This window comes from Oryx dammah, unplaced genomic scaffold (assembly GCF_014754425.2).
Source record: "Oryx dammah isolate SB20612 unplaced genomic scaffold, SCBI_Odam_1.1 HiC_scaffold_5, whole genome shotgun sequence".
Taxonomy (NCBI): domain Eukaryota; kingdom Metazoa; phylum Chordata; class Mammalia; order Artiodactyla; family Bovidae; genus Oryx; species Oryx dammah.
Window position 1 is genome coordinate 102959048 of NW_024070189.1, and position 27852 is coordinate 102986899.

At 57.1% G+C, this 27852-nt stretch overlaps 1 protein-coding gene and 1 pseudogene across 1 annotated transcript; one reads left to right on the top strand and one right to left on the bottom strand.

The window, feature by feature from the left end:
• On the top strand, window positions 1–26833 carry KLHL26 (kelch like family member 26). The gene is made up of 3 exons (XM_040241202.1): window positions 1–104; window positions 21555–21737; window positions 24048–26833. Exons 1-3 carry the CDS (start codon window positions 28–30, stop codon window positions 25627–25629), a joined length of 1842 nt encoding a protein of 613 aa, XP_040097136.1. The 5' UTR covers window positions 1–27; the 3' UTR covers window positions 25630–26833.
• LOC120864920 lies at window positions 2601–2700 on the bottom strand (annotated as a pseudogene).
• Window positions 26834–27852: the final 1019 nt, after the last annotated feature.

A 27852-nucleotide genomic window follows, 5' to 3' on the forward strand; every position in this document is an offset into this window, starting at 1 on the left:
AGCACGCGCGGTGGCGGCGGCGGGAAGATGGCGGAGTCCGGCGGCAGCGGTGGCGCTGGTGGCGGCGGCTTCGGCGCCGGTCCGGGCCCCGAGCGCCCGAGCAGGTGAGACCCAGCCCGCAGGGTGGACCTGCACCTGCCCCAGGGCAAGAGTGGCCTATGAGGAGTCCTGGGGGTCCTAGGGGTGCGGGATGGCTTGGACCAGCTCGAGGATCTTTACGGGGGCTGCGGGCTTTAGGTGGCCATGGAGTGCTGGGGGGACTGAGGGCTATTCATGGGGCATTTGATGGCGGCTTGGGGGCCCCGGGACCTCCAGGCATCTATCTGCATGCGTCCTTAGGGGCCAGAGAGGGCTTTGAGGGACATGGAGATCTGAAGGGAATCCCAGGGGTTCCTGATTGTGATATGGCCATGAGTAACTGAGGATGCCAAGAGGTCTGGGAGGCAGGGAGGTCCTGAGTAGGGGCCATAGGCAATCTTGCAGTTGTCGAGGCTGTCCTGGGGACTCTGAAGAGGGGGACTGGGGAAGCTTGGAGGGCTGAGGCCCAGGGCTTCCTGGAGGGTGCTGAAGGACCCTGAGGTTTCTAAGGGTGGTCCTGAGAACGTGCTGAGGGGATTTGGGGTGGGTGAGGACTGTGGAAGGTTGGGAGTAGGAGTCACAAGTGAACCTGAGGGCCTGAATGAGACCCAAGGGATCTGGGAGAATCTGAAAACAGAAGCTGGTGCTCCCAGTGAGTTCTGATGGGCAGGGAGGGGTCTGGGGGTTCTGGAGATCCTAAGGAGCTGAAGTGGGTCTTGGGAAGCCTGAGAATGGTGTAAAAAGTCTGAAGATTTTTTTAAAAAAATACATGAGGAGGGTCCATCTTGGGACTCCTCCCTCTAATCCTCTTGGGGTGTAAATTCCCACTCCCTAGGGCAAAGAACTTGAAGCAAGGTCTTGCCCTCAGATTATGGTGGAAGAATTCACCCCTTTTGGTCTGAGAGAGGCCCCCTTTATCTTTGGCCAAGTCCTAAGAATGGTTGTTTGAACCCCAGAATTGGCTTAGCAATTGAAGGTGTTTATATGCATTGTTCTGAGTTCTCAGAGGGAAAGAACACCTGTGTTACGATGCAAGACCTTCCTCTGTCTTCCCATTGCCCAAGGCCAGCATGGTCTAGATCTCTTCATCCAGGCCCACCGGGACAGCCTACTGCCATTGGCTGGCTGAGCAAGTAATTTGGCCTTTTTCTCACTTGTGAGCTTATGGGAGCAAATAATTTCAGCCAACGTGATAAATGATAAAGTGGTTAATACTGGTGTGTTACAGAGTCCGTCCTTGTTGTGGGGACCTGGGTGCTTGAGTTGGGCTTTAGAGGCCTATAGTGGGGAGCAGGGAGAAATCAGTAGATTTGGGAAGACATTCTGGGGGGGTAGAGTGGATAGGACTTGGTGACCAGCAGGAGGTGGCATGTAATAGATAAGAGGTAACATTGAACCCTAGTCTCTGCTTTGGTCCCTGAGTAGGGATGACCTGGGGCAAGGGCAAGGTATAATCAGTAACATGCTGTACAATTCACTCATTTTACCTGAACAGCTCTTTAGCTTTAATAAATTTATAGAGTTATGTATCCATTAACACAATCCAAGTTTTCAGAACGTGTCCATCACCACAATGAATTCCTTCAAGCCCCTTGCAGTCAGTCCTTCTCCCAACCCTGGCCCCAGGTACACTCTGATCTGCTGTCACTCTCTGTAGTTTTGTCTTTTTAGAAATTTTATATGAATGGAATCATGTAATATGTGGCTTCTTGTTTCTGGCTTCTGTCCCCTAACAGAATATTTTTGAAGTTTCATATGTGTTGTCACAAGTATCAGAAGTTCATTCTTTTTCACTGCTGCCTAGTATTCCATTGTATTGATGGACATAATTTGTTTGTCCATTTACTGGCTGATGGACATTTGAGTGGTTTCTATTTTGACAATTGCAAATAAAGTTGTGGTGAACATCTGGGTATGCATCTTTGTGTGGACGTATACATTCTTTTTTTTTTAATTTTCTTTAAAACATTTATTTTTATTTATTTGACTACACTGGGCCTTAGTTGCAGCATGCGGGATGTTTTAGTTGTGACATGTGGGATGTAGTTCCCTGACTAGGGATGGAACCCAGGCTCCTTGCCTTGAGAGTGTGGAGTCTTAGCCTGTGGACCACCCGGAAAGTCCCTGTGTGGACATACACTTTCATCCTCTAGGAGTGGAATGTCTGGGTCCTATGGTAGGTGCAGGTTTAAGTATTTTTTCTTTTTTTACAAGGTAAAATGGGTCTTTTATTTATTTGTACTTAAACTTATAAATCAACCAGTCAGACTAGAACTATTATTATCATGATGTGGCAAAATACAGAACGTCCTTCCACAAATACTAGAGGGATGAACAAATAGGAGCTGTAATAAAACAGAGCAAAAGCAGCAGAGGAATCAGTGAAGCACACTGTGGTGTAGCCCTTCACTGTAACAATTGAGGTCCTTAACAGGCAGGGAGGGCCTTTGTATCCCAGAAAAATGTAAAAAATAGTTAATCACATCTTTGTGCTTTTGTTTCCTATTTTTGAGATTAGATTAAAAAATACAGAATGCATCACAAATTTGAATGTCATCCTTGTTCAGGGGCCGTGTGAATTTCAATATTGTTCCAATTTTAGTACATGTGTTACCAAAGCAGCTCTTGGAGGTTTAAGTTAAGGAACTGCCAAGTTGTTTTCCAGAGTGGCTGCACCCTAACTGTACTCCCACCAGAGATGTGCAAGAGTTTCAGTTGCTCCCAACACCTGACATAGCCAGTCTTTAATTTTAGCCATTCTAAGTGTACATTGGCATCTTATTTTGGTTTTATTTGCATATCCTTATTAACTCATGATGTTGGACATCTTTTCATGGTCTCAGTGGCCATTCAGGTCTTTTGTAAAGTGTCTTTTCCAATCTTTTGTTCATTTTTTCCTTGGCTTGTCTTCTTGACTTGGACTTCTTTGCATGTTCTGGATACAAGTCCTTTATCAGATATACTATTTGCAACTATTGTCTCCCAGCCTGTAGCTTGCCTTTTTGTTTTTTTAATGGTATCTCTCATCGGGCAAAGGTTTTATCATCTTGAGGAGGTCTCCTTTATCTAGTTCTTCATCATGGATCTTGTTTCTAGTTTCATATCTAAGAAATTTTTTCTAAACAGAGGCATGTTCTTTTTTTTTAAACATTTACTTGTTTGGCTGCACTGGGTCATAGTGGCAGCACGTGGAATCACTGGTCTGTCATTATGGCACACAGGATCTTTTAGTCAAACCAGGCCCCCTGCATGGGGAGTGCAGTGTCTTAGCCCCTGGACCACCAGGGAAGTCCTGGAGGCATTTTCTTTTTAAAAATATTCATTTAATTTTGGATGTGAAAGAACCTTCAGGCTTAGTTGCTCTGTGGCATGTGGGATCTTAGTTCCCCAACCAGGGATTGAACCCACACCCCCTCCATGGGAAGGCAAAGTCTTAGCCACTGGACCAGCAGGGAAGTCTGCTGGAGTCATTTTATTAAAAGATATCTCTCTCATCTCTGAGATGTCCATTTGCCTCCTACCCTCCATCCCAATAAAAAATCTGTTGTCTGGAGCAGCTGATGCAGGGAGGGTCTTATCCCTTAGATGCTCGTGTGGGAAAACAGCGAGAATCCCTCATATGGTGAGATGGAGCATACAGAAAGGAAATCAGCCTTGGAGAGAGACTGCACACAAGATTCTTCCCAGGATCCTCCTGAGATGTAGACGCCCTTGTAGGGTTGGTCATTTATTCGTTCCTTCATTTATCCCAAACCAACCATACCAGTACATGACCTGCCTGTACCTCATTCCTCTTCACCCTTCCATTCTAAGATCATGGCCTCTTAGAGGCACCTGCCTGACCCCCCTGAGCTCAGCTAGCCCCAGGAACACTGTTTATGGTCACTTTGTTGTGTTGGCTTTTTGGGGTAAAATTTGTGTAACATGAAACTCACCAATTTAAATGGTACACTAAAGTGTACCATTCAGTGGTGTCCAGCATATTCTCAATGTTGTGCAGCCATCACCCGTCTAGTTTCAGAACATCTCCATCAGCCGAAAAGGACATCTTTTTCCCATGAGCAGTCACTCCCCTTCCCTCCTCCCCCAGCCCCTGATGACTACTCATCTGCTCTCTGTCTCTGTAAGGTTCCCTGTTTTATAAATAGAACAATACCATATGCGACCTTCAGGGTCTTTGACTCCATAGATTGTTGCGCAGTTCATTCACAAGGTCGTACGTGTAGGAACTTCATTGCTTTTTATGGCTGCGTAACATTCCACTGTGTGGACATACAACGTTTTGTTTATCCACTTACTAGGTGAAGGACGTCTAGGTTGGTTCCACCTTTTGGCTGGTTTGGATAATGCTGCTGTGCACATGCATATACAGGTTTGTGTCTGAACCCCTGTGTTCCCTTCTTCGGGGGTCTGTACCAGGAGTGGAATTGCTGGGTCCTGTGGCTGCCGTGTGTCCTGGCACATGCACTCACCACCCTACGCTGCTTGGTGTGCTTGTTAGTGGAAATGCCTTGAGGGTGGAGAACATGTCTGTCTGGTGCACTCTTGGTCTTTGTGCCTGGAGCAGGGGCAGCCCAGAGGGAGAAAGTGTTCAAAAAATTTGGTTAGGAGGGAGGGGTGGGGCAGGACGAATGGATGAATGAATGGAGTGTGGAAAAGCTCTCTAGGGCTTGCAGTCTGGCTGGTTGGAAGTCCCTAGTAGGTGGTCACGTCCATCCCTTGTCTTCTGGGGGAGACTTGTGGGGCTGCCCAGGACTGGGGGAGGCGGGCCCTGTCTGTGGGGATGGTTGGTCTCTCAGCCTTCCAGGTGGTGCCTGCATCTGCCTTGTCCCGTGAAGGGTTTTGTCATTTGGCCAGGGGCGGGGGCGGTTCCTGTCTTTCCCTTAGCCCTTCCAACAGTCCCACAACTCGGAGAACTGTCCTTAGGAGTGATGGCGTTCCCCCCTCCACCCAACAACACCCCCAGCGTTATGTAACTTGTTTGTTCCGAGTTCACTTTTCTGCAACCAGTGGGGAGGAAAAAGAAAGAGAAAAGCTTATTCTCTTTCCTTCCTATCTCGAGGGATCAACAAAAAAACCCGTTGCCTAGTAGAGATGGTCGTTAATGAGCAAGCCGAACCACCAGGATGGACAGAGCGTGGCCACCTTAGCCGGGGGCTTGCTGAGGGGAGGTGGGATCCTAGCTCCAAGGCTCTGTCACACCAAAGATCCTTGTTCTGCGGCAGCCCCCCTCCCAGCTCCACCTCAGGCCCGTGACGGGAGTTTCGACTCCTAGAGAGAGAGGAGGTTTGTGGGGTGTTGCGAGAAGGAGAGGACACTCTCCTGGGAGTTGCACCGCCGCAGCTAAAGTTCCATTGCTGTGAGGAACCCGGCCAGCTCGTTCAGGAGGAGCCGTCTCGCCACAGAGGCTTTTCAGGTGCTGGGCCTCTGGCATTCCTCTTTCCTCAGCCCGTCTTTCCTACAGGTGTCTGGATGGGGCCCGGTCTCCCTGACTCACACCGCTTCTGGGGGACAAGGCAGAAGCATCTGGTAGAGGGCCATGCCAGCCACAAGTGTTTCCCTGGGAAGCCATACCTGGGATACCGCGAGAGTGGGTTTGGCACGGTTCAGCCGCGGCTTCTGCTCCTGGCTTGGTGGCTTTTGCTTGTTTAAACGTCCTTCACCAGCCATCTCTGGCTGCACACTAGATCTTCTCCACACATCTCCAAGGCTCTGGAAGAGTCCAGCCCCCCCACCCGCTGTGTGAAAGACTGGAGGATGATTTGGCCTTCTGAGAAGGTTCTTGTTCCTTTGGCCTCATCATCTTTTCAGCCGAGAGGGGGAGGCAGGAGTCTGACCCTCCAGGGACAGGGGCTCCTAGGAATTCTGGGAATGTAGCAGCATCAGGCACCTCGTGAGACCCACTTGCTTGTTGCATGCCTTGGGCATGTCTGCAACCCTCTGGGTGTTAGAGTCTTCATCTGGGAAGCGTTCAAAGGGCACCCGGCATATTGCACGTGTGTGAGTGTGGAGGTGGCAGTGTTGTCCTGCAGTCCTCATGCCGTTAGCATTCTGTCCACTGCCCACGTGGACACGAAGGGACCCTGGGGTGTTTGGCTGGTTTTGTTAATGAGCCAGTGTGGCAGGTTGGGAAGAGAAAGCTGGTCTCTTAGTCTAGGCTGCCACACAGAATGTCATAGACTGGGTGGCTTATAAACAGCAGAGATTTATTTCTCAAACTTCTGGAGCCCGAGAAGTCCAAGATCAAGGTGCTGACAGATTTGGTGTCTGGAGAACCCACTTCCTGGTTCATAGACACGGTTTCCTTGCTGTGCTCTATGCTGTTCTCTGGGGTCACTTTATAAGGGCACTAATCCCATTCATGAGGGCTTCATACTCATGACCTAATTAACCACCCCCCAAAGGCCCTGCCTTCTGATGCCGTCGCGTTAGACCATCGCAGAGGTCTCGGCATGTGAATTCTCAGTCTTTGGTAGCTGGCTTGAGCAGTTTGAAGGACACCGGCATGTTTACTTGGTGGCCGCGTAGCAGGGTCAGTGGGAGAATGGAACACGTCAAGTCTGAGCTGCTTCTGCAGCAGCACGAGTGCAGATGGCACCATGTGAGCCTGCCCGCTGGAAACAGAGTGGAGCCTGAGCTGGTGGGCCTTGGCAGAGTGTGAGGGTTGAGGCAGTTAAGTCTGGGGCAAGGGAAGGAGCGCGGAGCTGGAGGCGCTCAGGGCCGGGCCTGAGAGTGAGGCGCCCCTTTCCTCACCTTCTGGCTGGCGGGGTCCCTTGAGCTCACGATGTGAAATAGCTCTGAACACTGCACACTTCACCCCGAATTGTGCAGCCTGATTATCTCACAGCTGGTCTGCTTCCAGCCGGTAGCTGCAACCCCCAGGGGACAGCCTTCTTGTTGTTGGCCATTCTTATGGGGTAGGAAGGTTTTATTAGCCTCTGCTGTCATTGTGCCATCCCTAGGGAGCGGGCTCAGTATCCTTAACTTTCCTTAACTGGTTATTTTTTTATTACTGATCCTCATGGGAGAGCGCAGTGAGGCCAGGTCGGAGGTTTATGCCTGTCTCCCCACCCACTTTAAAGAGGAGCTTCTCTGTACTCCCGCCCTGTGGCCTTTGGGCATGTTTCAGACTCAGGGTTGAAGGCCCTGGAGAAGGGAGCGGGCAGGGCAGCTCCAGGGCACGCCCAGTTCTTTTCTCTTGTGGATGGCGCTCAGCACTTATTTGGCGCCTGTTTGTTCTGCTGGCAGTTGTCAGCTGCCTCCTGTGTCCCCACCGCCTTGTGGTGTTGGACATACAGGGCCCCCGGACAGAGGGGCTAGGCCCATGTGGGGTGCTCACACTCCAGCATGTGGAACTCTTGGGCTGTCATTTCCCCACGGTTGCCATAAATGATCCCGAGGCCGAGTTGGAGATTCCTGTTTTCTCCAGAAGGTTCTGGGAACCCCCTTACAAATGAGGTTGACCAGAGGCTCAAGGTTAGGGCCATCAGCTTGGGGGAAGGGAGGCTCCAGAGGTGGACTGTTTTCTGGGTACAGGCAAGTGGCACGTGTAGATTCTAAAGGCGGAAGAGCCTGGTTTTTTAGGGATCCTGAGGGCAGAGCAGAACTGGAGAGGGTGAGAGGGAGGAGGGGGAGACAGAGGGGCGGTTGTAGGGTTTGGGTGAGGGGGCGCCTGGGTCAGATTCATGTTTCTGAAGGATCCTTCTGGCGGGAGATGAGCCAAGGTGGGAGGCCGTGGAGATAGTGAGTTGTGAATGGGTTTGGGGAAGATTCAAGGTGGAACTTGTGTGACATGCTGACCCACGGTGACAGCCAGGCGGGGCGTCACCAGTTCTCAGGCTTCTGCCATGGACCAAGGGGTGAATACTGAGAGGTCCCCCTCAGGCAGGAGGAGGCCCCACTCGGCTTGAGAGTCTCTGCTGTCTGAGAACAACCAGAGAAGGCAGGGAGCAGAGACAGACATCTGGCCCGGAGGGCTCAAGGTCCCCCTCTTTCCTGGAAAGTTCTCATGCCTCGCCTTGCCCAAGGGCCTCTGCTCTCCCACCAGCCAGGACCTGGTCCTTCCCAGTTCAGTTCCCGCCTCCACTCTGACCTCCTGCTCAAGAGCGCTCACCACGAATGCACTGATTCGCTCTTTCTTCCTTTAATCTATTGGCACACAGTGACGTTTCCAGCTTTGAGCCACATCTAGTTCCGGCCCTTCCTTCCACTTTCTCCTCATCCTGCCCTGAGCCCCCACTGACTTGCCCTCCTGCTTCCTGTCCCCCGACTCCCGCTGGTGGCACCCTCCCAAGGCGGGCATCAGACTGGCTGCTCCCTTGCCTGACACCTGCCAGGGGCTTCCTAACTCTCGGAACAATGCAGAACAAAGTCCGCTTCTCCACGTGAGCCCCTTGGCCCCTGCCACTGCTCCCCAGACTTCCAGAGCTTGCATCTCCAACAGCATGCTGGCGCCCCTCCTGGCCTTTAACCTCGCCTTCCCTTGGCTGGAGTAACCTGTCCCAGGGCTTTGCACAGCTCCAGGGTTGCCTCCTCGGGGCCTGGCCACTCTGCCCGCTATGACCCCGCTGCCTGCCCCTTTGTTCTCTGACCCGTGCTTGTGGTCCATTCTGTGTTCTTAAGAGTCCGTGTCCCCTGGAATGTGCACTCCCTGAGGGCAGGGCTTCATGGTGGAGGCTCTGATACAACCTAGCAGGTATTCTCCCCACAGTCTGCGATGGATTTGCCAGAGGAGCTGGCCTGACTGGAGGCTCCTGGAACAGCCCTCCATGGCTGGCTCAGCCAGGGTCACTCTGCTCCTGATTTGAGTTAATGGCAGGAATGTTGTTGTTCAGTTGCTCAGTCGTGTCCGACTCTTTGTGACCCCATGGACTGCAGCAGGCCGGGCTTCCCTGTCCTCCACTGTCCCCCGGAGTTTGCTCAGACTCATGTCTGTTGGATCGGTGACGCCATGGTTCAGGCAGAGAAAGAGAAAGTCACGGGCGTGCGGTCAGGGACCCCGCCTCCATTAGGGAGCAGCCAGTGGGCAGTGCCCTTGTGCGTGTGCTTCGTAGAGTTCACAGCCAGCGTCACGGTGCTGCATTGAAGACGAGAAAACGTCCTGCTGCTCTCCGTGTCCAGCTGCCTGCAGGGGGAAGTGGGGGGCTGGGGCCCTCCTCCTCCTCCTGTGGTAGCCGCTCCACAGCTGTGCAGACGGCTCTTAACACTTGTTAACCCCGAGTCTCCAGTCCCTTCCTCCTCCCCCGCCCCTCCCTGTCTCCCTCCAGAGAGGGCTGCTCAGGACTCTCACAGCTCATCCCCCCATGGCCAGGAGAGCGTTTCCCTAACATTCCTCTGTGGAGAGGGTTTTGGGGCGCATCCAGGGTGATTTCAGACCCCTCGCCGAGCAGCCCAGCCGTTGAGCTCTTCCCGTGGACCACCTCGCCGCACACTGAAAATATTGTGATTCGGGAGGAAGTAACCGGCACCTGGGGGGAATCACAGACCTTTCCTGTGAGGGAAGCAGCTTCCGGAATTGAACGCACTCGGCCTGGAGGAAATCTTGAGGGGTGGACCTCTGGGCTTTTAAAGGCCTCCAGGGGGGGTCACGCGAGGATCGAGCGCCAAAGACGTTTTCTGACGCCACAACTGCGAAATTCCACAGGGGTCAAAGACAGACGGATCCGAGCGGGGCTGGGCTGGGCTGGGCTGGATATCCGGAGAGCTTGCCTCTCAAAGGGATGTTAGAATTTGAAACAGCCTGCTGGAGGAAGCGGGAGCAGGCAGACATGGTCCCCCAGAATCTCTCATGGCCGGAGCTAAGAGTGGGGCGTTTTCCCGAATGGGGGGCTGGGGGGTGGTGACAAAGTGCCCGTCAAGCAGCAGGCATGTGGGGGGCCCACTGTAGACCCGGAGGCAGACTCCACTTGAAAAACTTCCAGGACTGTCGTTAAAAGCCATAACTGTGTGCTGGCCGGGGTGGAGTCTGGTCCCGGAGGGCTGCTTGTGGTCTTTTTTCTCCCCGCTGTTGTCATGCGAGGGGTAATGGCAGCCCCTGTGCCCGTAAGGCGGGCGGGCCGGGAACACTCAAATGTTCATGCTCCACGTGAGTCACTTGCAGAAACTCTGGTGTTTTTCCTGCTGAGGCTGATCGCCTTAGGCATCGTTTCAGCATTTTAGCATTTACAGTTGCTGAACTTTCACAGCAGGGGGCACGGGGAGCTTGCTGACCTTGGCTGTGTCCTTCCAGGCTGGAGGGGCTCAGGCTGTCTGTCTGGCCCGCAGAGCTGCGAGGCATCCTTGCCTCCACTCCCAGGGCAGGAAGGCTGTGTGCACGGCACGGAGAGGTGGTAGCTGAAGTGTGGACTCCACAGTGATTTTTCCAGAGGCTCGTCTGGAGCCCAAGCCCTGGATTTGAAACTTCTGACATCGAAGGCCCCCGTTGGTTCCAGGAGCCAAAACCTCAGCTCACTGCCTTCAGCTAAAAAATAAAAGCTCATCGTTCATGTAAAAACCAAATTCAGGGAGAATTCCAGTTTTAGGCACATTAAATACGGGGCTCAGATGATTCCCTGCACTCTGTGTCTCCCGTCCCTCAGCGCTCTGACTTCCTTCCTGGTTGGGCAAGGTGACCTCACCTTGCTTCCCACCATCCTGGCAACCCTAGGGGGAAGACAGGCTTCCATCCTGGTGGCTGCAGCGAAAGTCCCAGGGAAAGCTCTGATTGTGTCAGATGGGTCACGCCCCCTCTCCTGGGACCAGGCTGGGGCCTGGGAGGCTCTGGTTGGCCAGGCTGGGTTGTGGGTCTCCCTTTTCAGCCCAGGAGTGGGTCTCCTTATCCTTACCACTGGGGCTGAGAGTGAAGGAGGGAAACAGGGGTCCCTTACTAGAGGAAGGAAGGGATATTGGCAACACCCCCCAAATGAAGATATTCATGACTGGCCCCTTTTGTTGCCTAAGTTTATGCTGCTATTAGAAGATCCTTGCTGAGGCATACCTGTATCTTTGTCTGCTTGTGTATGGCCTAGCATCACTGGGCATGAGCATGTGCCATTTGGCAGAACTGTCCCTTTCAGAGCCTCACCACCTGCCCTGCCAGGGGAGGCAGCTGGGCTGGGTCCTGAGATGTTGGAATTTTCAATGCTGGAATCTCACAGGATTTCCCAGCAGTGTTCTGGGGCTAGGCAGTCTTGTGCCTACTTGCCTGATTTGTAGAGTGAAGAGGTTGTACTCATTCACCTGGCCACATCTCCCAGCCCAGGGCAGCAGGGATAATGTGGGGGGATGGGGCCTTACTGGGATCAGCCTCTTGTCAGTGGGTGGGAAAAAAGCAAGCGAAACTTCAGCCCGAGATCTGCTTATTAGCCACCCTTTCCGCCCCTGGCATGGGGGCCCTGGCTGAGCTTTGAGGGGTCATGGAGGCTGTAGGGAGTCCTACCCAGGCCGTGAGGGCAAGGAAAGCCTTGGGGGAGACCTTCTACTTCGAGAAGGCTTGGAAAGGTGGATGCTGGAGGAGTGTGGCAGAGCTGGTGGGCTGGAGAGCGCAGTGTGGGGAGGAGGGGTGGAGGGGACGGAAGGAGCTGGCTGTTTGCTCAGGGCATAGCGTGAGCAAAGTGTGCAAGTAAGACATCCCAGAGAGAAGCCTGCTGAGGGCTTCCTGGTTGAGCCCAGTCAAGGATAACATACCCATTCCCAGGAGTTGGACCAGGGGGTTGAGTGGAGGGGATAACAGCAGGTGTATGCGACAGGCAGAGATGGGAGTCAGGCCCCAGCCGCTGCTGCCACCTAGCAGCTGTCTACCTGCCCCCTTCCCCGTTCATCATCTATCCGTCCATCCATCTCTCCATCTAGCCATGCTTCCACCCACCCAACCTTCCACCCACCCTTCCATCCACTCATCCATCCATCTGCTCATTCGTCTAATTAATCTACCACGTCCCTCATTATCTATTATCCATCTACCCCTCCATCCATCCGTCCATCCATCCACACACTCAGCCATCCAGCCATCTAATCAACAGGCATGACCGAGCTCTGAACACATGCTGGGCACAGTGCCAGGTGCTGGAACACAGCAGGAGGCAGAGCCCACCCTGCCCTGCCTGTTGAGACTCCTGCCTCAGCCTGGAGGAGACAGACAGACTGGAAACAGATGGATGGTTTACTGGATGGTGTGATGGGCAGGCAAGGCAAAAAGAGCTGGGGTGGGGAGTCAGAGTGGTGTGCAGGCTTGGGTGGGGCTTTCCTACTGGTGACCTGGCAGAGTGGGGTTCCCCCTCGTAACAGCTGGGGAGTTAACGGGCTCGGCCACCCTCTTGCCCTGACTGCCACTGAGGAGCCGTGTCCTGCCCTCCTTGGTGTCCAGCTCCGCATGCACCTCCTGGCTCGGCCTTCCTGGTGAGTGGACCCTGCTCTCCCAGCCTCAGTGTCCCATCTGCATCATGGAGGTGACCAGGGGGCCGTCCACCTGGGGCTGCAGAGAGGCTGACAGTGACCTCTGACGTGCCGTGTGGCCTTAGGCGGGTGCCTGAACCTCTCTGTGCCTCAGTGTCCCTGTCTGTAAGATGGGGCGATCGTGGTGGACCCCCCTCCAGGCTGCCCGCTAAGAGGTGAGCTGGGAGCCGGGTCAGCACTGCTCCAGCCCACAGTCCTGCATAGAGTGGGTGCTTGCTTGCAGGGAGGGGGAGGGGGTATCTTGTAGGCAGAGCACTTGCTGCTGGTAAGGGAAGGGGGTGGTCTATGTGTCGCCTTGAGAAGTTGCTGAAGTTGGGCGGGTCTGGGATTTGCTGCCCACAGGGTCCTTTTGTCCATCAGCAGCGGCCAGACCCCACGCGTCCTGGATTGAGAGGCTGGGCTGAGGCCAGAGGGCCTGAGCAGGAGGCACAGCGGGAGTTGGGGGTCCCTGCATGCACCGTGGCCCTGAGGAGCAAAGCGTGGGGAGCCACAGGGGCTCTGGGTAGGGAGGCGGTGGACATGAACATCAGTGTCGCCTTCTGCTGGCGGGAGAGTGGGCCGCACCCCAGTGAGCTCCAGGGGAGTGGGGGAACCCACGCAGTGTGTCCTTGCCACAGAAGGGCAGGATGACGGCGCCGGCAGCGCGTTCCCCTCAGCCGGGAACGGAGCCAGCACCAAGTGAGGCCGTCTGGTGCCGGGCTCTGTGCGCGGGATCTCGCCAGGGTCTCGCGAGGCTGGTGACTTGCGGGGCCACACAGACCCCCTCCTCTGCTCCAAGCCCCTGGGAATTTGCTCCTTTTTACCTGTCTGGGTCTTTGGGAGGAGTCGTGATGGTTCTTTTGCAGTGGATGTGGGTTCTAGAATCCATCTGCCTGCCTGGCTCAACCCTCAGCCTTCCTGGCTGTCACGTGAGGGCCCTCAAGGGCCACCAGTCCCAGGTGCCCGCAGGTGGCCTGGCTCCCTCCTGCCCACACACCCCAGCAGCGCCTCTCTCCTGTCGCCTCAGCACTGTCCTGCAGGCGAGGGCAGGGAGGAGCCGCGGACAGACGGGGCAGGGGTGGCCCTGCACAGCAATGCCCTGAGGACCAGGTGGGCAGGTGTGGCCTGGCACTGCTTTGCGGGGCTCAGGGCGAGCATCTCTGGGGGTGCTGTGCTCCCAGGCTGAGCTTGTAGGGTGCCCCAGTTGTGCCCATGGCCTGGCTCTTGGAGGAGGCAGAACAGGTGGGAAGGCATGATTCGTCTCTGCCCCTGCCTGGCCCGCCTGGCCTCCCACAGGGTGCACAGATTCGCCTTGGCACTGGGCATCCTGATTGAAATTACAGCAGAAGATGTGGGAAACAACAAGCATGATGACCAGCAGGGAGAAATAAACAACTTAACTGCTAATGCTGTGGAGAGCGCCCAGGCTCAGGGGCACATGGGGTCTTGGGCCCTGGCCAGATTTTCTTTCTCTCTGGACCTCTGTGTCCCCACAGTCTCTCTCAGCGGTTTGGCATCCCGGCCTGCTGGGACACTGCTGTCAGGACCTTCATCTGCTCCTGGGTTCTCCACTTGTCCACCCAGCAGCCTGCTCCTTGGTCCGCTGCCCAGAGAGCCTGGGGCTCCAGCTCTGCCAGAAGCCCGCAGGCTGCCCCTTACTGTGGGCCTGCGGCTGCCTGGGGGTGAGGCGGGCGGAGTCGGCCTGGGGCGAGTGGTCCCAGGAGGGAAGGTGCTGACGTTAGCATGGGGGCTGCAGGCCAGCCCGCGCGTCTGAGGGCTGCTGCCAGGTGCCAAAACACGGTGACTCCATCCTTCGGGCTGCAAGTGCAGGGCCCAGAGCTGCGAAATATTGTGGTAACCACAGCAACAGCGGCTTGCGGGTGTCTGCCTTTGGGGGCCATGTGGGACCCTGGCTCAGACGCACCTTTTATCCGTGGAGCTGTGACCCCAGGGGTCAGCACAGTGGCCTTGGCCGAGTCAGCAGCTGCAGAGGAGCAGGAAGTGGGAGCAGCCTGCGGATGCGGGGGTGAGGGGCACTCTGGGCCTCAGTTTCACCATCTTGAAGAAGACACTCGCCACACTGCCCTCCTGGGCTGTGCCCCGCATGTGCTCCATCAGCGAGCCTGCTGTGTGAGGGGTCAAGCGGGCGGGAGGAGCGGCCAGAGAAGCTTCCGGTGTGGTTGGACAGGAGGCCAGGGGTGGTGGTGTGAGAGACAGGCCAGGGAAGTGGCAGGCGGGTGGCCGGTGCTTCTCCGTCTGCAGCCCAGCCCTGTCCCTGGGCCCCGTGCCCCTCTCTGGTCTTTCCCCCATCTCTGGGGCTCTCTTTCTCTCTGGGTCTCTGTTCCCCCATCTCTGGGGCTCTCTCTCTCTGGTTGCTTTCTCTCTCCCTGGTCTCTTCTTCTCTGGGTCTCTCTCTCTCTCTCTGGTCTCTCTCTGTGTCTCTCTCTCTGTGTTTCTGACTCCCTCTCGGGATCTCTGGCCCCCTGTGTACCCACCCCCCCAACCCCCGCCACCACAAGTGCAGCGTCTTCCTGCTGCTGTACCCAGGACGCCGGGGCGGAGTAGCCTGGAACTCCCTGGTACTGCGTCGGCCGGGGCGGGAGCCAACCAGCTGTGCTGCGCTGCTGCGCTCCATCGAGCCACATGGACAATAAAACCAAAATTGGCTTTGAAAGTGGAAGTGCTCTCCGTTTTGAGGGGAAGTGAGGGAATTTGCATGTCAGAACAGTATGTTAAAGGGGCAATACCGTCAGACTCTGTTCTGGCCTGAGTTTTGGGCTCCATGTGGGGGTGGGAAAGGATTTTACAAAACCCCAAAGAAATGTTTCCATGAAATTCTTTCTTGTTCTTGCCTCTTCTCTCTCTCTTTTTTTTTGGACATTCCAACGAAAAGAGCTTTCCGGGGCTTCAGATCTCTCCTGTGAGCTTGGGAAACCGATCGTGGAGACCAGGGCCAATAGGCGGGTGAGGGCAGGAGGCGGGGAGCGCCCACCGTGCTAAGTGCTGCGCCTCACAGCTCTCAGCGCCCCTGAGGGGCCTGTTACTGTTCATGTGGCCCCGCACCTCCCGCGGCTGCCCCTCACTACGCCATTCTGCCTCGGACTTGGGTCCCCTCAAAGTAGGTTCTGAGGCAATGGCTCTAGCCCATGGTGTATTTTGGGGTGTTGACCTCATGAACAACTAAGGGGGAAGGAAGGAGCCCAAGCAGGGGGTGCCAGCCAGGATCTGGTGACAGTGCGGGCAGTGGGCTTTACTGGCTGGGGAGGCCCTGGGGATCCTGCCATGGGTCTCGGGCAGGCTTTTCCCCCACACAGTCCCACCAGCCGTCAGCCCTGTGCAGGGACACCCTTAGGGAGGTAGCCGCCGTGTCCCCGTGTCACGCCCGGGCCTGCACATGCCCGAGGGTGCCCGATGACAGTGCCAGGGGGACATGGCGTGCGGGCTGGGGTCAGGACAGCAGGGGGCATGCCCTCCGTGGCCAGATCCAGGCTGAGGGTGCAGCCGGGGTGGCCTGCAGAGACGCCCTGACCCGGCTGCTGACGCACTGGCTCCGATGACTCAGCGCGGGTGACCGTGGCTCGGGTGGCTGTCTGGAGGCTCGGACCAGCTCAAGGCCTGCCGCCGCCGCCGCCTTCCTGGGGGCCGTGGCCCCGCCTCGCCGCCGCCCCCTGTCTGGGCCGGCCTGAGTAACGGGCCTTCCCTTAGTCATCGGGCCCAGGCTCCGGCCCTCCCTCCTCCTGCTGCCCACCTCCACCCAGCCACGCCTGCCTGTCTGTCCAGGCCGGCTGCCTCTCTCCCTCCCCGAGCTCCCCAGAGGCTGCGAGGTGTGTGTGGGGGGGTAGATGTCAGGGCGTCAGAGATAGTTGTCCCATTTCTGAGATGGGAGGAGGAAAACAGCCTCCTGAGGTGCTGGGCGCCTTGCTGGTGGCACAGGGAGGCAGGCCTGGGGAGGGCGAGGCATGCACAGAGAGGGGCTGCTTCCTGCCCACGTGGTGCAACGTAGGCTCCACGCCCTGTAAGCGGCAGTGCTCTGGGCTTGGTAGGGGTTTTCTGGGCTGGGGTGTCCTAAATCCCACGTTGTTGCTGTTGTTTAGTTCCTCAGTCGTGTCCGACTCTGTGCGACCCCGTGGACTGTAGCCCGCCAGGCTTCTCTGTCCATGGGATTTCCCAGGCAAGAATACCGGAGTGGGTTGCCATTTCCTTCTCCGGGAGATCTTCCTGACCCAGGGATCGAACCTGCATCTTCTATACTGGGAGGTGGATTCTTTACCTCTGAACCACCAGGGAAGCCTTATAGGAGCTTTTTAATGCTCAGAGTATGCATGGCCTCCATGCTCAGCTGGAGGGCAGCCCTTTGTACTCTCTTAAAGGGTGTTTAGTTTGTTTCCCATCTCCAGCCCCCAGTGAATATCCTCACACATCTCTCAACTTGCACAAGTAAGTGTATCTCAGAAAAGTCCTGGAAGCAGACTTGCTAGGTTGAGAAGATGAGCCATTAGAATTTTGCTAGGTCTCTCAAACTGCCTTCCTGGGTGTTGACCCATGTCAAACTCCCTCTGAGAATAGACAAGAGTGTCTGCTGCCAGATGGCCTGCCTGATGACTCCGCCCCACTGAGGGGCGAAGCCAGTCCTTTGGCAAGCACACTTTTCTTATCATAAGTGAAGCTGACTCTGAGGTCCTTCCAAGAAGATGTGCTTCCTTTCCCATGAACCATCAGCCCACAACCTTTGCACATCTTTCTGTGACATTGCTGGCTTTGTATTGATTTCTTGATGTTCTTTATATATGAAGGACCACAGTAAATATATACTCAGGGACCAGGCAGCTCCAGGATGAAGTTACCTCAGGTGTGAGATCTTTCTTCTGGTGAAAACACGCGTGGGTGTACCAGTCCCTAGGGCTCAGTGGAAGCACAGGAAATCCTCCCACCTTGCCTCACACTCTCAGAGGAACTTCGAAGAATAAACTAAGGCCAGCTAAAAGCAAAATGGCAAAGGCTGGGTAGTGGCAGTGTAAAAATGTGTGAGGCGAGGTGTCCATGGAGTGGCTAGCCAGGCTCAGTTGACACCTGCCATGAGCCAGCACTCTGTGGGTGGTTCCAAGCTTCAGGTTCCCAAGCACTTGGCCCCGTTCAAAGGCAGGCGGGCAGCTTGTAGGGGTGGTGGCAGGGTGCAGCCCCCCACTGGGCTTGGCCAGCCCAAAGTGAAGCTGGGGAAAATAGGGAGTCTGCCGTCCCTCATTTCCTGGGAGGTGATGGGGGCCCCAGAGCCTCTTGGCAGCCTTCTGCCTCGTTTGAGAGCTGAGAAAAATCAAGACTCAGAGGACTGAGGAGCATGCCTGAGTCACGTGGCTGGCAGATAGCAGGGCGGCCTCGGAGTCCTGCCCTCTGCACCTCACTCCAGGTGCCGGGGCCTCGAGTGGCGAAAGCTGCAGTGTGGCCCTGGCAGGCTTTTCCAGTGGGTCTGGCTGAGATGAGTCTCCCAGGCTTTGGGTCCTGGCCCAGCCTTCCAGACACTGCTCAGGGCCAGGCTCCAGGTTTGGATGACTCTAGGAGGTCCTGGCGATGCACGTGGCGTGCTGGTGCTGTCTGCACGTCACTTTTCACCCTGCAGCCCCTGCTGTGCACACCGAGTGGCATCTGTGGAGAGTGGCTCTGCCGTCCCTGGGGTCACCTAGACCAGCCGAGGCTGCGTCGACGTCTTAACACCGTCTCTGGTTTGAGGTGGGCCTCTTCTCCACCTCCAGGCCCCGGGAGGGAGGTTCCCATCAGCTGTTGCTGATCCTAGGCCGCTGTGCTGCACAGGGAAGATGGGGGCACCTGGCCCCAGGCAGGAGGGGGCCCGTTGCAGGCTGGAAGGTGACCCCGCACAGGGATGGCCCTGATGGAAGCTGGGCTATAGTGCCAACACCCAGGATGCTACCAAGCCCCTCTGCTCCCAGGGAGAGGCTGGGCGCCCCTGTCAAACTTCAGGGGTGGCAGAGCTGGGAGGAGGAGAAGCGGGGGACATCCCCACTTTCTGGCCTCTGCCCCTCTCTGCTCCCAGCTCCTGTTCCCTCCCACAGGACACTGACAGGCCCGTTCTGGATAATTTGACCATGTTGGGTCCCCGTTTCCCTGACTGTGGGCCTGGCAAGGGCCGGCTGCTCTGTCTCATTCATACTGTGTCCTCCCACCCTTGGGAGGGGGGAAAGCCCTGAGGAGCTCGGGATGGACCCGAGCACCTCCAGGATACTTGGAGGCTCTTGTGGGACACAGTGTTGGCTCCAGCGGTCCAGAGCCCATTGTGGAGTGTCAGCGAGAGGACACGGTGAGACCCTGTCCCTGGAGATGTCTGGCCAGGGGATGGGTGCAGTTTGAGATCCTCTGAATCCCGAGGATCCGTGATCTTCAGAACGGGGTCACTCGCAGGTCTTGGGAAACGAAAAGAATGGAGACTCAGGTCCTAGCAGTGGCCCGTCCAGGATGGATGGCCTGGAAACAGCAGCACTAGGGAGAGGTGGGGGCATGTGAGGTGGACGTCCACTCCATTCAGCCAGGCTAGAGACTCAGGGTCCTCCTGGGCCCCTTCCCTTCCCTCCTTCCACAGTCTGCACACCCAGGCTCCAGGCCTGGTTCCTGGCGCCACTGGCCCCCTAGCCTCTGCAGTGCAGATGCTCTGAGTCGCTTGTGTTCCTGCCTCCGGGGACAGGACGGCTTTTCACTCAGACCAGGTGGTGTCCCCCGACACGTCCCCACACCTGCGGAATCCTGAGCACCTTGCAGGTCTGTGGGCAGTGCCCAGGGCCCAGCACCCTCTCTGCCCGTTGACTTAGTTCACCTCCTTTCTTGAGGCTTCTAGAAGGGCCACTGAGGTGGGCAGCCTGTGCGAGTTGCGGACCTCCTGTCAGCAGCAACTGAATGCCGTGTGCTTGACCCCGATCGTGTTTGGGGAGCTGGTGGGCAGTGGGAGCCGAGAAGCCTTCTTTCTCCTCCTGCATTCTTGGAAAGACCAGTGCCCGCATTCCTGGCCCTCATTTGTGGGCAGGCGTCCGTCCCAGAAATGGGAAAGCACGTTCCAGAGAGCTGGAGGCCATGGGGAGTGAGCAGAGGACTGGGGACGCTGGCCTTTGCCTGGGTGAGGGGGAGCCTGGGAGAGTCCTGGGAAGGTTATTGACTCCATGGAGGCTAATGGGCGTGTGCCTTTCTTTCTTTTTTTTATAAGTTTGGAGTTTTAAAAAACATGTATATTTATTTGACTGGGCTGGGTCTTAGCTGCGGCGTGCAGGATCTCCGATCTTCCTTGCAGCACGTGACAGGTGAACTTTTAGTTGTGGCATGCAGGCCTACTTCCCTGACCAGGGATCAACGTGGCCCCCCTGCATTGGGAGCTCAAAGTCTTGGCCAGGGAAGTCCAGGCATTGTCTGTTTCTGTTGCATTTGGAGGATGAAGTGATACATTAGGGACTCCTAAAGGCTTAACTTTTTTTTTTTTTTTTTACTTTACTGTTGTTTAGTTGTTAAATTGTGTCTGACTCTTTTGAGACTCCATAGACTGTAGCCATCCAGGCTCCTCTGTCCATGGGATTTCCCAGGCAAGAATACTAGAGTGGGTTGCCATTTCCTTCTCCATAAACTCTTCACTTATTGATGCATTTATGCAAAAGTTTTCCAAGATGCCATAGCAAAGGGGACAGTGGCTAGGAGGCAGGGGATGAAGGGGAGTGAGTAGGAACAGTAGGGACGGAGCCACAGAGGGCCTCGTGTACTGTGAGGCCCTGGAGGTCATGGCTGGCTTCACACAGGACCTGAGAAGGCGCCAAGGACCTTGAGTTTTGTTTTGTTTTTCGGGTGAAGTTCACATAACATAAAACTCACCATTTTAAAGTGGATAATTCAGCGGCGTTTAGTGCTTCGACAGTGTTGTGCAACCAGCATGTCTTTCTGGTTCCAGAATGTTTTCATCACCCCAAAGGGAACCCTGGGTGGGCAGTCACTCCCTACCCTCCACCCCTAGCCCCTGGCAACCACTCACCTGCTTTCTGTCTGTGAATTCCTGGACATTTCATATAAATGGAATCATGCAACATGCGACCTTTTGTGTCTGGCTTCTTTCACTTAGCCTGAGGTCTTCAAGTTTCTTCCCTATGGTAGCCTGAATCAGCTCCATTCTTTGTCATGACTGAGTAATAATCCGTCATATGCATACACATTTTGTTTACCCATTCATCCACTGGTGGGCATTTGGGTTGTGGCCACCCCTCTCCTTTTCAAAACTTTATTTTTATTATAAGACAGCCTTTGCCTTGGGCATCCTCATTTTCATGGGATGTGCCAGAATGTGTCTTCCTTCTCCCATCCCCCCAGCAAGCTGCCCCGACCGGTAAATCCATCTTCTTGAGGGCAGTTATACTTGGTTTTATGGCTTCTTTATATTGGTCCCAGGGTGGCAGGAAGATCCCATGCAACCTGCCGTTTTCTTGGCTCGGCTTCAGTGCTCCTGTGTTCTCCTACAGCCCTGGGTCCATGGGGTTGGGACACCCCAGCTGGTCCAGTGATCAGAACTCCACGCTCCCACTGGAGGGGGCCCGAGTGTGATCCCTGGTTCTATCAGGCAAATGGCCACGGGAAGCAGAGCAGCGGTGACTAGGGGCTGCGGGGTGACTGGCAGTGGGCATGGGTCTGCTTTCGCCTTGCCGATAGCCGTGATGGTTGCATAACTTTGTGAGTGGATTTTATGCCACTGAATTTTACACTGCAAAATGATGACTGTTATATGAACCTCACCTCAATTAAATTAGAAGGAAAAGGATATGTGGGAGCCTCTGTGGGTCTTGCATGAAACCTCGCCTATTTCATAGGTGACAAACGGAGTCTGTACGTGCACCTCCACTGCCAAGGCCAGCCAGCGGGCAGGTGGCAGTCACCACTGGGACCCAGGTCTGGCTTCCGCTTCTCAGGGATGGGTTCTGGCAACTTCACTTCCACCCAGGGCAGCTTCCTGCCAAGCCTGCTCAGGGCCCCTGGGTGGAGAGCAGATGGCTCCATGGCCTCTCAGCTGCCTGCCCACCTCTGCTCCCCCACAGCATGGCTGACAAGAATGGGGCCCTCAAGTGCACCTTCTCGGCCCCTGGCCACAGCACCAGCCTCCTGCAGGGCCTCGCTGCGCTCCGCGCCCAGGGCCAGCTCCTGGACGTCGTGCTCACTGTCAACCGAGAGACCTTCCACGCGCACAAGGTGGTCCTGGCTGCCTGCAGCGACTACTTCAGGTGCGCGCGGGCCCCGGGGTGGAGTGGGGGCACCGCCCGTCCCAGAGGGACCATCCCAGGGCTGTGCCTCCAGCTGCATCCAGCCCAGGATGGCTTTGAGGGAAAGAGGCTGAGGTTCGCCCATCTCTGGGTTTAGAGAGAAGCCAGATGTCCAGTAAGCCCGCAGGTTTTTCCAGGTTTGCTGCTTGTTCAACCCGGGGAGACATGGAGCAGACAAGCCGAGCATGCCTGGGGGCAGAGGTGGGAGCCCGCTTAGCAACTTCTGCCCTGCGAAGGCGGCAGGGCGCTGTTGGGTTTTCATTCTGTCTTTGATGCCTGTTTGTGCCTAACGCTGTTCTGGGCCTTGGGAATTTGGCAGTGATCAAAGGCATGAATTCTGCCCTTGCGAGCCTGTGTGCAGGCGGGGGGATGGATGGTACACCTAGTCGGCAGCCCCCGTGGGTGCCAAACTCTGTCCAAGATGCCGTGTTATGAGTAAGGCCTTGCTGGGTGTCCAGGTCTCTCTGCCCCAAAGTCTCTTTCCTGAAGAGCTCGGCTGGGCAGGGGAGTGAGGGTCCCACCCAACCATTCTTACCCGTGGGAAGCTGTCACAGCTTGGAGACAGTCTCCCTCATTCCCTTAGTGACCAACTGGTCAGCTTCCTCCTGCCACCTGAGAGAGCAGGGGTGCCACTTGGGGGTGGTTCTTCAGCCCCACTTTGCCGGCCGTCTCTTAGAGTCCCAGCCCAGGTGCCCACCCTGGGCCTCACGGTCCTTGCAACTGGGGTGCCTTGCCTGGTGCGCCCCCTGGCTGCCCGCCCCACGGGCTCAGAGAGGCCGTTCTGGGGAGCTGGAGCAGCCAAGCCATCTGGGGCGCCGCTTCTATTTTTATTCTGGATTTGGGGACGGGCGGGCCGGCCGAGCCAGAAATGCCCTTTAAAGGCTCCTCTGCGCTGGCACTGCAGTCGGAGAGGCCTTAAAAGGCAATGCTCCCTCCCATCGCCGTGATCACTTCTGCCTTCGATGGGCTGATGGAACTTGTGGGGACAAGAAGAAGCAGGGTCCGGGGGCTGGTGGAGCACTGCTGCCAAGGGTTGGGTGGTGGTTAGTCGGTGGCCCCCGGCTGCCCCCAGCTCGGCTGTCTCTGCTCCGGGCCTGAGCTGGGCCCACCCAGCGGGGGACTAGGGGATGCGCATCTGCCAGGCAGTGTCGGAAGTTCTCCCCTCAGGCAGCTGTCACGGATGTGTGCTGATGGGAGTTACAACTCTTATAAGGTGCCAGCTGGTCCCATGGAAGGACCTTGCCACTCTCCATCTTCTAGAACTTGCCAGGAGCCCTGAGCAGGCACTGGGGTTCTCACCCCTCTTCCTGGTAGGGGACTCTCTGGAGCCTTGGGGGGCTGGGACCCAGGGCCCGTGTGTCTCACCAGCACTCACGTGAATACCGCTTCTTGGAGCAGGAGCACGTGGTGGACTGAGCTGGGGTCACTTGCTGTTGGGGTGGGGCTCACAATGGACTGGTGTTCCTTTAGGCCATTCTCAGGGGGCTTCCCCGACCACCTAGGCCTCTGGAGATGGCAGGGACCCTAGCATAGCTTCCTGACGGGCCCTCTGACCTGGGGACTCTCACCCCTCTCCAACCCATGTGACAGTGACCCAAGACCCAGGCTGGGGAAGGTGGAGCCTCCTGCCCCGGGGGGCCAGGCTGTCCGTGACCCGCGGTGCATACTGCCGTGGGGCACCCTGCTCTGTCTCTTGCCGTGGGGGAGCTCTCCCAGGGCGGGTGTTAAGGTGGGCCAGGGGGACCCATCCTCAGTCAGTCCAGGCACTCAGCCGTGTCCAACTCTGCGACCCCGTGGACTGCAGCACGCCAGGCCTCCCTGTCTATCACCAACTCCTGGAGCTTGTTCAAACTCATGTCCATTGAGCTGGTGATGCCGTCCAAGCATCTCATCCTCTGTTGTCCCCTTTTCCTCCCGCCTTCAATCTTTCCCAGCATCAGGGTCTTTTCTAGTGAGTCAGTTCTTCGCATCAGGTGGCCAAAGTACTGGAGTTTCAGCTTCAGCATCAGTCCTTCCAATGAACGTCCTGTCCTCAGAGTCAAAGCCAAACTGAAGATTTGGTCTCCTCTTGCGGAACTGCACCCACCCTGCAGCTCACAACCCTTGGTTTTCACCCTCTGAGTCCGTGGACCCTAGCACTGCTAACCTCTGGCTTAGGCTGGTCAGGGCCCCTCGTGGGGACAGTGTCCGGGGTGTGGGGGCCAGGCCTTCCCGGGCAGCACACGGCCCCTGGGCTGGCCTGAGCCTCCATGCTGTGTTTCCCACCTTCAGGGCCATGTTCACGGGTGGCATGCGGGAGGCGAGCCAGGACGTCATTGAGCTGAAGGGCGTGTCGGCCCGCGGCCTGAGGCACATCATCGACTTCGCCTACAGCGCCGAGGTGACCCTGGGCCTGGACTGCGTGCAGGACGTGCTGGGCGCCGCCGTGTTCCTGCAGATGCTGCCTGTGGTGGAGCTGTGCGAGGAGTTCCTCAAGGCCGCCATGAGCGTCGAGACCTGTCTGCACATCGGCCACATGGCCACCACCTTCAGCCTGGCCTCGCTCAAGGAATCAGTGGACGCCTTCACCTTCCGGCACTTCCTGCAGATAGCCGAGGAGGAGGACTTCCTGCACCTGCCGCTCGAGCGCCTGGTTTTTTTCCTGCAGAGCAACCGGCTGCAGAGCTGCGCCGAGATTGACCTGTTCCGCGCGGCCGTGCGCTGGCTGCAGCACGACCCAGCCCGGCGCCTGCGTGCCAGCCACGTGCTCTGCCACATCCGCTTCCCACTCATGCGGCCCTCGGACCTGGTGGACAACGTGCAGACGCTGGACATCATGGTGGAGGACGTGCTGTGCCGCCAGTACCTGCTGGAGGCTTTCAGCTACCAGGTGCTCCCCTTCCGGCAGCACGAGATGCAGTCGTCACGCACCGCCGTGCGCTCAGACGTGCTCTCGCTGGTGGCCTTCGGTGGCACCCCGTACACAGACAGTGACCGTTCCGTCAGCAGCAAGGTGTACCAGCTGCCCGAGCCGGGCGCCCGCCACTTCCGTGAGTTGACGGAGATGGAGGTGGGCTGCAGCCACACATGCGTGGCGGTGCTGGACAACTTTGTGTATGTGGCCGGGGGCCAGCACCTGCAGTACCGCAGTGGCGAGGGTGCTGTGGATGCCTGCTACCGCTACGACCCCCACCTCAACCGCTGGCTGCGCCTGCAAGCCATGCAGGAGAGCCGGATCCAGTTCCAGCTGAACGTGCTGTGCGGCATGGTGTACGCCACGGGTGGCCGCAACCGGGCCGGCAGCCTGGCCTCGGTGGAGCGGTACTGCCCGCGGCGCAACGAGTGGGGCTATGCCTGCTCGCTCAAGCGCCGCACATGGGGCCACGCAGGCGCCTCGGCGGGGGGCCGCCTGTACATCTCGGGTGGCTACGGCATCTCGGTGGAGGACAAGAAGGCCCTGCACTGCTACGACCCCGAGGCCGACCAGTGGGAGTTCAAGGCGCCCATGAGTGAGCCCCGAGTGCTCCACGCTATGGTGGGCGCCGGCGGCCGCATCTACGCTCTCGGGGGCCGCATGGACCACGTGGACCGCTGCTTCGATGTGCTGGCCGTGGAGTACTACGTGCCCGAGACGGACCAGTGGACCAGCGTCACCCCCATGCGGGCTGGCCAGTCTGAGGCTGGCTGCTGCCTGCTGGACAGGAAGATCTATATTGTCGGGGGTTACAACTGGCGTCTCAACAACGTGACCGGCCTCGTGCAGGTGTACAACACCGAGACGGACGAGTGGGAGCGCGACCTGCACTTTCCCGAGTCCTTTGCCGGCATCGCCTGTGCCCCCGTGCTGCTGCCCCGGGCCGGGGCCCGCAGGTAGCTCCCCGGACCCGGTTACCGGCTTGGCTGTCTACTGTTTCTGCCAGGGGCTTGGTGAGCACAAGTCCCCACAGAGAACTGGGCCACCCTACCCCTGAGCCGGCCTCCTGGGGCCTGCCGCGTGGATTCGGCACCCTCTGGGCCCCTGCTTCCTTCCTGAAGCAGGTTCTGGCTCCACGCCCTCGGGGGGAGCCTGCCAGCAGTGTGGCTGACGTGCTGTGGCCACCAGCTCACACCCGAGGCGGTTTCCTCGCCCACCTCGTGTTCTCCCTGGCGGGTGGGCGTAGGGGTCTCGTTCGGGGTGTGTGGCTTTGTCTCCCCTCTCTCCCTTCCCTCTGCCTGGAGGTCTGAGACGTTCAGATGCGAGCCCATTTGATCCTCCAGTCCCCCCCCACCCCCTCTGAGTTGCATGTGTCTTTTTTTAAAAAAACACACCCCAGATCTCTGTGACACCCAGGAGCAGGAGAGGCGACTGGGAGGTGCCTGACTCGGGGTGGCCAGAAGGGCATGTTTCTGCCTCCCCAGTGAGCCCGAGCTGCTGAGTGGGAGGGGACCAGTGCTCATCTCCATTCCTGACCTGGGTCCTGGCACCTTCAGGGTGTGCGATCGCCTGCTTTCAGGAGGGAAAACCACAGCCACCTCCCAGAGGTGGTCCTTAGGGGCCTTAGGCCTTCCGTTTGGCTCTGGGTGACATGCAGGGCCGTAACAAGAACAGGGCTGAGGCTCCTCATCCCCGGCCCTGTCCTACGAATGATCGGGGACACTGGCCTCAGAATCTCACAGCGCATCTGTCCCGTGGTTTTATTTCTGCCCCTTTCTAGCCCTCTGCTCCCCGACCCCCACCCTGTGTGCAGGTTGACGTGCCGCCGGGCCTGTGCCCACTTAGTGCGGGAAGTCAGGCAGGCTGTGAGGCTGCTCCCTACGAGGGATTTGCGGCATCTGTGGCCACATTTGTTTTGGAGTCTAAACCTCAAAACCTCTTTTTTTGTTTGGTTCTCTTTTGCTTTTTCTTAAGAGGCCAGCACCGCTGTCTTATAAACGAGATTTGTACCCTCGGGGCAACTTAAAGTGTCTCTTCTGCTGCTAATGGACGATTGATGTCGTGTCTCTGTGACCCTCGCGCCATGTGAAGAATTAACCTCAGACCTTAGCAGACGTCGTCGCCTATTTTCCTTATATTTAATAAAAATGTTATGGTAAAAAGATGGAGTGGGCCCAGTGCTGAGCTTGTGGGGCATGATGGCGCGCAGATCCCTAATGGCCTTGCATGTTTGGGGGCTTCTCTCCCCCCTCCCCCTTTTCTAGCCTTGCAGAGGAGCAGGACCAGCCTTTGGCTCAGAGCCGTGGGGGCAGTGGGCTTCCCGGGTGGTGCAGTGGTAAAGAACTCGCCTGCCAGTGCAGGAGACGCAGGTTTGATCCCTGTTGGGAAAATCCCTGGAGGAGTAAATGGCAGCCTGCTCCAGGATTCCTGCCTGGAGAATCTCATGGACAGAGGCTGCCTGGAGGGCTATAGTCCATGGGGTCGCAGAGTCGGACACGACTGAGCGGATGTGCGCGTGTGGGTGTGGGCGTGCCGCCAGGACTTCCACTTCCAGTGGGGAAGACAGAGGGCAAACCCGGCGCAGGAGGGGCGGCCTTGGAGACACTCTTTCCACATTGCTCCTTGTGCCGGTGGCCCAGCCCCCTGCCATCAGCTAGCCCCAGAGCTCCTGGCGGGTTCTGTTTCCATCTACTCAGTCACAGGACTCCAGTGTGGGCAGCCAGGAGCCCTCTCCCCAGAGGGTGGGATAGGGGAGAAGCAGGGCGGGTCCTCAAGGAATGATGTAGTCCCCGTGCTTTCGTATGGGTCCCAGAGCTCCGTGGATTGCCCCCAATCCCTGCTCCTACAGCAGGCCTCACTGCAAACCCCACTGCTGCATTGTGGAGAATGGAGTTTTCTGACAGCCTCCTGAAAGGGCCGGCTCCTGGGATCACCATCGAAACGTGTCTACAGGCCTGGTGCTCCTGTGCCATGGCCGCCAGGGTCCGGGGGTGAAGCTGGGTCTGTGTAGGGGTGGGGGGACAGGGTTGAAATAGAAACTAGATTGGGAACCTGTGATGAGTCCATACTGCCAGCGCCGTGGAAATGAAAAGAGCAGCCCTTGGGGATTTACCAGAACATTCCAGCCCTTTCTCATCCCCACCCCCCAACCTGAGCTTCCCCCAAAGAGAACCCTTCCTTGCT